This window comes from Rhincodon typus, chromosome 35 (assembly GCF_021869965.1).
Source record: "Rhincodon typus isolate 14 chromosome 35, sRhiTyp1.1, whole genome shotgun sequence".
In the NCBI taxonomy this organism is placed as follows: Eukaryota; Metazoa; Chordata; class Chondrichthyes; order Orectolobiformes; family Rhincodontidae; genus Rhincodon; species Rhincodon typus.
The window spans coordinates 23532257-23542247 of record NC_063366.1 but is presented as its reverse complement, the minus strand read 5'-3'; the positions used below and the strand labels follow the sequence as shown (position 1 = coordinate 23542247).

Here is a 9991-nt window from a genome sequence, read left to right as displayed (position 1 = left end):
TGCTGGAGAATCCGAGACAACAAGGTGCAGGGCTGGATGAACACAGCAGGCCTGCTCCTATGATGCTGCTTGGCCTGCTGTGTTCATCCAGCCCTGCACCTTGTTGTCTCCACCTCTACATGTCCGTTTATAAAGCCAAGGACCCTCAAAGTCTTTTAAAAGTTTCTCATCCAGCGTGAAGTGATAATTTAATGCTCTCCGTTCCAAAACAGCTCCTGTCACCAGGTGACTTCGGTTCAGGCATGTTCTTTGAACAAACATCTGGCTTTGTGAGGCTCATTGTTAACCGTAGATATTCTCCACCATCACTTCAGCTTCCCTGAATTTAAATCAAAAACCTGCCAGCCTCCTCCCACCCACATTAAACCTTCAAACACGAGGAGTTTGAACAGTAAATGGATTCTTGAAGCCAGGTGCACCCTCCCACGAGAGAGAATCAGCTGGTTGGGCAGGATTTGTTGACAAAGAAGCCAGCTTTGATGTTTTAGGTCTGTGACCCTTCATCCAGACTCCACACAAGGCCTGGCTTGCGGGGGTATTCTGGAAAAATTGTTTTTTTTTGTCTCAGATTTGCGGCGTTTTGCTGCTCAAGCTGCTGGGAGGGAACACAGTTCAATCGAAACAAAAGTCGGCTGAACTCAGTTCAATTTCAGATCCATCAGGTGGTCAGTCTCATTTGCCCGAAGCAGCACGTTATTTTAAAACCTACAAGAAAACATTCCTGGCCGCGGTAGGGGAAGGATGCATCTTGTAAAATAACATTATTGATGTTCGGGGCTCCGGTCAGCACAATTCTCTGTTAGAAGGCAAACAGAAACGTGGTCAAATACGATTTGAACGATTGTACTGGGGTCCTGACGAAGTCCTGGACAACACAACAGGGACTGAAGAACTATATACCGCTGGAAACCATCTGTGCAAGGCAGCAAATATCACCAGGAATGTTAAAAAAAAAACACCCCCCACTTAATTGTGGCCTGATACAGAAAAGCCCCAAAGGAGCTAAGGCGCCATCATCTATTGTTGAATGAACACTTATTTGCTGTCAGATTTTGGTTAACAATGATAATTGCTGTTTCCATTATTCTCCCCCGTGTGAAATACGGATTCCCAGTGAACTGGAACAGAAGAATCTGATGCACCACCTGCAGATCAAAGGGGCTGTCCATAATCAGACATACTGGGGGCTGTTCCAGTGTACATTGTTTGGAACAATAAACACAGTTAATAGGAACAGCAGTTGGCCATTTGGCCCTCTGAGCCTGCTCCACCATTCAATATGATCATGGCTGATGATCCAACTCAGTCCCTTGTTCCTGCTTTCTCCTAATGTGCTTTGAAGCCCTTAGTCCTGGTCTAACTTCTTCTTGAAAAGGTTCGTTGTTTTGGCCTCAATCGCTTTCTTTGGCAGGGAATTTCACAGGCTCCCTGCTCCATGGTTGAAGAAATTTCTCCTCATCTCAGTCCTAAATGGCCTACTTCACATCCTTGGACTGTGACCCCTGGTTGTAGGCTCCCCAGTCATCGGGAAAATCCCTCCTGCCCAGCCCTGTTAGAAATTTACAGGCTTTTATGAGATTGCCCTGACCCCCAGCCTCACCAATCTTCTAAATCCCAGTGAATACCGGCCTAACTCCTGCTCCAGTCACTCTCTACACATCAGCCCTGCCATCCCAGGAATCAGTCTGGAATGCAGCCAAAATCTCCTGTAAACAAAACCGTATTGGCTTACAAAAAAACAAAAAAGTGATTACTTTTTGAAAGTAATTCATTGGCTGTGACACAAAAAAACAAAATTCTGAGAAGGATTCGAAAAGACACTGTGCAAGCACAACATATCTTCCTGATTTGTGAGCCAAGTCCTCGCTCAAAGTCATTCACTGGACTGTGCTGAATTGACACAAAGTTTTGGAGGCTGACCAATCAATCACACTGAATGGGAAATATCTCCGGCTCCCTGACATCCCTGACCCAACCTCCCGGAAGCTCACGGTCACAGCTGGTAGGGGAAATCATTCCAGAGCATTCTTGAAAGACTCTCCAAGATATCATCTGCCAAGCCAGGGACTCAAGAACTATATACCACTGGAAACCATCTGTGCAAGGCAGCAAATATCACCAGGAATGCCAAAAAAAACCCTCCATTTCATGTGGCCTGGCACAAAGCAGCTAATGCACCATCATTTATTGTTGAATGAGCATTTGTTTGCTGTGTGGACTCAGGCAAACGCCAGGCTCCGAGGTTGGGAATGTTAGCAGCAGTAGCTGCACCAGGTGATAGAAGGGGTGCAGGCTCAATGGGCCGATTAGCCTTCTTCTACACTGCAATAATTCTGCGATTCCATTTAAGCCACAAAGAATAAACCCAGGAGCCCTCAACAACACACAGAGCACAGTCCAACTCAAGACGATTGGATAATGAGCAACAACAGGATTCTTGATGGATTTTCTCCCCTTGCTGGTAAATTATGTTGGATCAAATATACTGAGACGTTATTGTTACAGATCTTGCAAATAGTTCAGTTGTCAGATTGCATCATGGTATTTGAAATCTCAATGATTCAGTTCTCTGCGATGTGTTTGCTGATGAAAACCATCAAGAACCGGCCCTTCTGCGCTTGGGACCCTGATCACAACGATGGCAGTAAGATTTCCTTCAAAGCACGACGGCTAAATATTCAAATTGCTCATGACAATCTTGCGAGTTTTGATACTGAAATAGCTTATTATCACAAGGAGGCTTTGGAGGGCACCCTGATCCAGCACTCCTTGTCTCCCCGTGCCCTGCCAAGGATGTGGAAAGGAATCAGACTTTCAGGCACTTTGCAAAGTCTGACCGCCCACGCTACTGTCTACAGCTATCGATATGGGATTTGCCGACCCGTTGCCGAGCTTCAGAATTAACTGCACCCTCTCTAGCGAAAGTAAAAATAATATATGCAATACTTTAACTACCTTGTCGACTGCCAATAAGACTCCGCAGGAGCGGAAGCCACTGAAAACCCTGGAACATGTGGCCCGCAACAGCGTTAAAAATTCAAGAAGGCTCCCAGATACTGAATGGCTAAGAATGAGAAAGGCCAGCGGGCACAGCAGACTGTCGACGTTTTCACTCACAGTCACAGAGCCTTAAAAGAAAAAAGAGAACCCTGACTGGAGAGACAGAGAGAGTCACCGACGTGTCCTTTGACTCTGCCCACAGTGACTGTTATGTGCAACCACAGTGGAACTCAGCTGAAGCCTCTTTCATGGCGGTGTAATTACAGCCGACGCAGGCCACATGGTACCAGGCATCACAGTCATCACATTGCACCCACTCCACGGTGTCCTCCTGCGGTAAGTGGCACCGCTCAGCGGCACATTGCTCCGCTGTGTACAGCGTGTGCGTGAAAACCTTGCACATGACCTTCGAACCCAGCGGGATGCTGCCCAGGGGATGTTTCCGAGGCCGCCCTCTCTTCTTTCTGGAGGTTTGAAAAGAAACAGATGTGACGGTTAGTCAATGGGCTGCTGACTCCCCGAGTCCCAATACAGAAGAAGCACATCTTTGTCAGGGCACGCTGCCACATTCTGCCAATCTTTCACATGTGGTGAGGTGGTGTGGTCAGGGGAGGAGATGGCCTAGTGGTATTATCGCTGGACTGTTAATCCAGAGACACCAGATAATGTTCTGGGAACCTGGGTTCAAATCCTGCCACGGCAGATGGTGGAATTTGAATTCAATAAAATATCTGGAATTAAGAATCTAATGGTGACCATAAATTCATTGTCGATTGTTGGAAAAACCCATCTCGTTCACTAATGTCCTTTAGGGAAGGAAACTGCCATCCTTACCTGGTCTGGTCTACACGTGACTCCAGCCCCACAGCAATGTGGTTAACTCTTAACTGCCCTCTGGGCAATTAGGGATGGGCAATAAATGCTGCCTGGCCAGCCTCATCCCGTGAGTGAATAAAGAACTTCCGACCCGCTGCTAACAGGGCACGGTAACGTGTCCAACAGCCTATTCATACAGGTGAGGGGGAAAGGATTAGGGCGACTAGTGATCCCAGGGAGTGCTCGAAGGGCAGCAGTGTTAAACCAAACAAGTGCAAAACAGATACTGCAAGGACAGAACTTTAGAAAATGGCACAACTGAAAATGTGGAGATCGTGTAAGGAATGCAAACTGCGTGTGCTCGATATGTTTGTCCCTAGCAGGCAGAGAAGATGTGGTCGAGTGAGGGAGCCTTGGTTCTCGAGAGAGGTCGAACGACTGGTTAAGAGGAAGAAGGAGGCTTATATAAGGTTTAGGAAACAAGGATCGGAAAAGGCTCTAGAGGGATACAAGTTAGCCAGGAAGGTGGTGAAAAAAGGGCTTAGGAGAGCTATAAGGGGGCATGAGAAAACCCTGGCAGATAGGATCAAGGAAAACCCCAAGGTTTTTTACATGTACATGAGAAATAAGAGAATGACCAGAGAAAGGGTAGGGCCGATCAAGGATTGTAAAGAGAATTTGTGCACGGAGCCTAAAGAGATAGGAGAGGTCCTTAATAAATACTTTTCTTTGGTATTCACAACCGAGAGGGACCTAGTTTCAGGGGAGGACAGTGTGAAACAGGCTGGTAGTCTGGAGGCAGTGGATGTTAGTAAGAAAGATGTACTAGGATTTTTGAGGAACTTGAAGATAGATAAGTCCGCCGGACCTGATGGGATTTATCCAAGGATTCCATGGGAAGCGAGGGAAGAGATCGCAGGGCCTTTGGTGATGATCTTTTTGTCCTCACTGTCCACGGGTATAATGCCGGAAGATTGGAGAGTGGCAAGCGTCATTCCCTCATTCAAAAAAGGGAATAGGGATAATCCCAGAAATTATAGGCTAGTTAATCTTACTTCAGTGGTGGGCAAATTATTGGAAAGGGCTCTGAGAGATAGGATTTATGATCACTTGGATAGGCACAGTTTGATTCGTGATAGTCAGCATGGATTTGTGAGGGGTAGATCATGCCTCACAAACATTATTGAATTCTTTGAAGAGGTGAGCAAACATGTAGATGAAGGTAGAGCAATGGATGTGGTATACACGGATTTAAGTAAGGCATTGATGAGGTTCCCCATGGTAGGCTCATGCAGAAAGTAGGGAGGCATGGGATGGGGGAATTGTGGCAGATTGGATTCAGAATTGGCTGACCCTGAGAAGACAAAGGGTGGTAGTGGACAGAAAATATTCAACATGGTGCTCAGTTACGAGTGGAGTACCACAAGGATCTGTTCTGGGTCCTCTTCCATTTGTGATTTTTGTAAATGATTTGGATGAAGGAGTGGAAGGGTGGATTAGTGAATTCGCGGACGATACAAAGGTGGGTCGAGTTGTGGATAGTGCAGAGGGCTGTTCTAGGTTACAAAGGGACATTGATAGGATGCAGAGCTGGTCTGAGAAGTGACAGATGGAGTTTAACCCTGAAAAGTATGAGGTGATTCATTTTGGAAAGACAAGTTTGAAAGCAGAATACAGGATTAACGGAAAGATTCTCGACAGTGTGGATGAGCAGAGGGATCTCAGGGTTCATGTCCACAGTTCCCTGAAAGCTGCCACCCAGGTCGATAGAGTTGTTAAGAAGGCATATGGTGTGTTAGCTTTCATTAATAGAGGGATTGAGTTCAAGAGCCGTGAAGTTATGCTCCAGCTATACAAAAGCCTGGCTCGGCCACATCTGGAGTATTGTGTCCAGTCTGGTCACCTCTTACAGGAAAGATGTTGAAGCGTTGGAAAAGGTGCAGAGGAGATTTACCAGGATGTTGCCTGGAATGGAGGGAAGGTCTTATGAGGAAAGGTTGAGAGAGCTAGGGCTTTTCTCTTAAGAACGACGAAGAATGAGAGGTGACTTGATAGAGGTGTACAAAATGATCAGAGGTAGAGATAGAGTGGACAGCCAAAGACTTTTTCCTAGGGTGGAGGTAGCTAGTACGAGGGGGCGTAGTTTTAAAGTGAGTGGAGGTAGATATAGGGGAGACGTCAGAGGTAGGTTCTTTACTCAGAGAGTGGTCAGGGCAAGGAATGCATTGCCGGAGAGGGTAGTGGAGTCGGCCTCATTAGGGGCATTTAAGCGGCTATTAGATAGGCGTTTGGATGATAGTATAAGGTAGGGGTGGAGGTTAGAAAGACCTTAGGTTTAGGGTAAAAGTTCGGCACAACATCATGGGCCTAAGGGTCTGTACTGTGCTGTACTGTTCTATGTTCTATGCAGTTAATCGAAACCAAAACGGACACCCAGGCTCAAAGGGCTAAGCTACAGGAGGACGAGCCCACAAATCAGCCTTACACTCCCCGGAGTTCAAAAGGTGAAGGGCGGGATCGAATCAAAGTTTTCCAGATAACATGGAAGAGAGAAACTATCAACTCAACTATTTCCACCAAGGTCTTGGTCAAAAGAATTTGAGCTGTAGCACTGCAGTGAGATGAGGAAACAATTAGACATAGGAAGGGTGGTAGAAATTTGGAACCCTCTCACAAACAGCAACTGGTCCGAGATCGTTTTAAGTGAGATGGTGACAAAGATTTTTTTCTTTGCAGCGTCAGACACGGTCACACCCTCCCACCTGGCTCACAAGATTCCAGGTTCAAGTCCAACGCCAGATGATAAGTGCAAAATAATCAGGGCTGACACCTCAGTGCGGCGCTGGGGAAACCACATTAAGGCTCCACCTGCCCTCTCAGACGGGAGCAAAGATCCCCGCACTGTTTCGAAGATAAGCATAGAAGGTATTCTTGGCATACGGCCAGTCATTATCTCTCAATTGGCAATTAAAAATCAGTCCACAGGTCACTATTACATTGCTCTCCTGGAAGCTTGCAGCGTGAAATTAGTTGCTGAGTTTTCACTGGGAAAGTCGCTCCATTTCAAAACTACATCATTGGCCCTGAGACATTCCTGCCAAACTTGCTCAGACCACACTACATTATAAAGAGTGACAGAGGCACTGGAGAGCGGGCAGAGAACATTTACAAGGATGATTTTGTTTCTTCTATTCATTCAGGGGATGTGAGCTCTGCACTCCCCCTCCCCAATTTATTTCCCCATCCCCAGTTGCCCCTGAGAACATGCCGGTGAACAACGTTTTTGAGCAGCTGTGATCCATTTAGTATGGATATGGTACCCAATGTTTTTTTTTTTGGTTGGGGGGGTGGGGTGGTGCCAGTGTCCAGGATGTTGACCCAGCGGCACTGAAGGAGCAACGGTATATTTCGAAATCAGGATGATGTGGGGCTCGGGCAGGAATTAGCAGGTTAGAGCTTTCGCGGATGTGACACAGTAAATGGACACTGAGGTGTCACAACTACCACAGTCTGCTTTCCCCGCGAACAAGTGATTAGGATCTGGAACACAGGGCCTGAAAGATGTGGGGAAGGCAGCCTCAAGCTGGAATACTGGGTCCAGTTCTGGTCGCCCAGTTATAGGAAGGATATTATTAAGCCGGAGAGGGTTCAGAAGAGATTTACCAGGATGTTGCCGGGTATGGAAGGTTTGAATTATAAAGAAAGGCTAGATAGGCTGGGACTTTTCTTTACTCGAGCTTAGGAGGTTGAGACAAGACTTTAAAGAAGTTTATACAATAATGAGTGGTATAGATAGAGTTAATGGTAATTGTCTTTTCCCTAGGATGGGGGATTTCAAGACTAGGGGGCACATTTTAGAGGATGAGAGGAGAGAGATTTATAAAGACATGAGGGGCAAACTTTTCACACAGAGGGCTGTTTGCCCGTGGAATGAACTTCCCGAGGAAGTGGTGGATGTGGTTACAGTTACAATGTTTAAAAGACATTTGGATAAGTACATGAATAGGAAAGGTTTGGAGGGATATGGGCCAGGAGCAGACAGGTGGGACTAGTTTAGTTTGGGATTATATAAGTGTGGATTTCAGACATGTAAAAGGATAAGCACCGCAGTGGATGGGGGGGGAAATGTTCCAGTGGTACAGGATCAGGGCAGTGAGCTGAACCAGCTACATTTCTTTTGCAGAGAACTGGCGAATGTTCTCTGGGCCCAATGGCCTCCTTTAGTGCTGTGACCGTTCAACAATCCCAAGTCCATTTAAAACTCGGTTTTAATTTGACCCCAGTCATGCAGCACAGAAGGAAGCCCCTCGCAGGTCACAGATGGCTGTGGGTGACTCTTTGTTCAAGTAATTCAAAACTAATCACACTTCCTTACTCTTTCCCCAGGGAACAGCTTCAGCTGCTTGTTGGCTGCTGCTTTAATAGCAGCAATGCTTTCTTACTTCAGCTGTTGTTCCCTGTGGCAAGTATTCCCTGGTGCAATACTCTCAGTAACAGCAATTCTCCGTTCTTTTGTTGGCTAAACTAAGTTGAGTACCTTCTCAGTAATTTTTTTCAAAGAGATCTTTTGCTAAAATCGTTGCTCCAATATTCCAGCATCTGATTCGGACAAGGTACATAAATAGGAAAGATTTAGAGGGATACGGGCCAGACGTAGGCAAATGGGACGAGTTTAATTTGGGAAATCCAGTCAGCATGGACGGGTTGGACCGAAGGGTCTGTTTCTGTGCTGTACGACTCTGCAACTCTATCTTGACTACAGTTTCTCATCTCTGGTTTCTGTCAAAAGTTTTCAGGCTTTCCACAACAAAGTGGGCCAACCCACACAAACTCTAACCACAGCCAAATCAGTGTGCAGTGCAAACCCTTAACTGGTGCATTCTGTGTCCCTGTTTACAAAATCTAAATAACTGGTGACACATCACAGTAGTTTGAAACTGAGGTACCTGGACATTACGGTACACGATTAATAAATTATTTATCTTGGCCCTCAAAAGCATACCCCAGCCCGATAAAAGATATAGCACTGATAAAGGACTTCCAATTTGTTCATAATTTTTCCATATTAGAACATAGAACAGTACAGGTCCTTCGGCCCACGATGTTGTGCCGACCTATTATCCTACTAAGATCAATCTATCCTGCATACCCTACATTATACTATCCTCCATGTGCCTATCCAAGAGTCGCTTAAAAGTCTCTAAAGAATCTGACTCCACTACCACTGCTGGCAGTGCATTCCACACGCACCCACCACTCTCTGTGTGAAGAACCTACCTCTGACATCTCCCCTATACCTTCTTCTAATCACCTTAAAATTATGCCCCCTTGTAATAGCCATTTCTGCCCTGGGAAAAATTCTCTGGGTACCCACTCTATCTATGCCTCTCATCATCTTGTAAACCTCTATCAAGTCACCTCTCATCCTTCTTTGCTCCAAGCTCTAGCTCCCTCAACCTTTCCTCATAAGACCTGCCCTCCAGTCCAGGCAGCATCCTGGTAAATCTCCTCTGCACCCTCTCTAAAGCTTCCACATTCTTCCTACAATGAGGTGACCAGAACTCAACACAATATTCCAAGTGTGGTCTAACCAACGTATTAATGCCCCATCCACACCTTCATCATCTTCTGCCTGAAGGTCTTGCAAATGAGTAGGAGTAAGCCACTCAGCCAGACTGGACTCAATAGCAGGACAGGATGAGCTTGCCTCCCCAACTCAACTCCCTTGGCAATCAAAAAATTCACCTCTCAAACCAAAGGGACTGCCGATGCTGGAAATCAGAAACAAAACCAGAAGTTGCTGGAAAAGCTCAGCAGGCCTGGCAGCCCTTGTGGGGAGAAATCAGAGTTAACATTTCGGGTCCAGTGGCCCTCCCTCAGAACTGTTCTGAAACGTTAACTCTCTCCATAGATGCTGCCAGACCTGCTGAGCTTTTCCAAAAAATACACCTACATCTCAAGGCTTGAATATGTTACACTATCCCAGGCTCCACTGTCCTCTGTGGAAGTGAAGTCCTGAGGCAAACCAGCTGATGAGAGGAAGTTTACCTCATCTTCACTTTAAAGGGGAAGATGCTGTATAGAGATAGTAGGAACTGCAGATGCTGGATAATCTGAGATGACAAGGTGTAGAGCTGGATGAACACAGCAGGCCAAGCAGCACCAGAGGAGCTGG

The 9991-nt window shown here is 46.3% G+C and overlaps 1 protein-coding gene across 1 annotated transcript in view; it reads right to left on the bottom strand.

Moving 5' to 3' along the window:
• Positions 1-3208: 3208 nt before the first annotated feature.
• LOC125486981 overlaps positions 3209-9991 on the bottom strand; it is a 20859-nt gene continuing 14076 nt past the window's right edge. The window contains exons 5-6 of the mRNA XM_048616688.1: positions 9562-9587; positions 3209-3464 (exon numbers count right to left, since the gene is read on the bottom strand). Of these exons, the coding sequence (XP_048472645.1) occupies positions 3209-3464; positions 9562-9587 (282 nt within the window). The remainder of the gene's footprint in view (positions 3465-9561; positions 9588-9991) is intronic.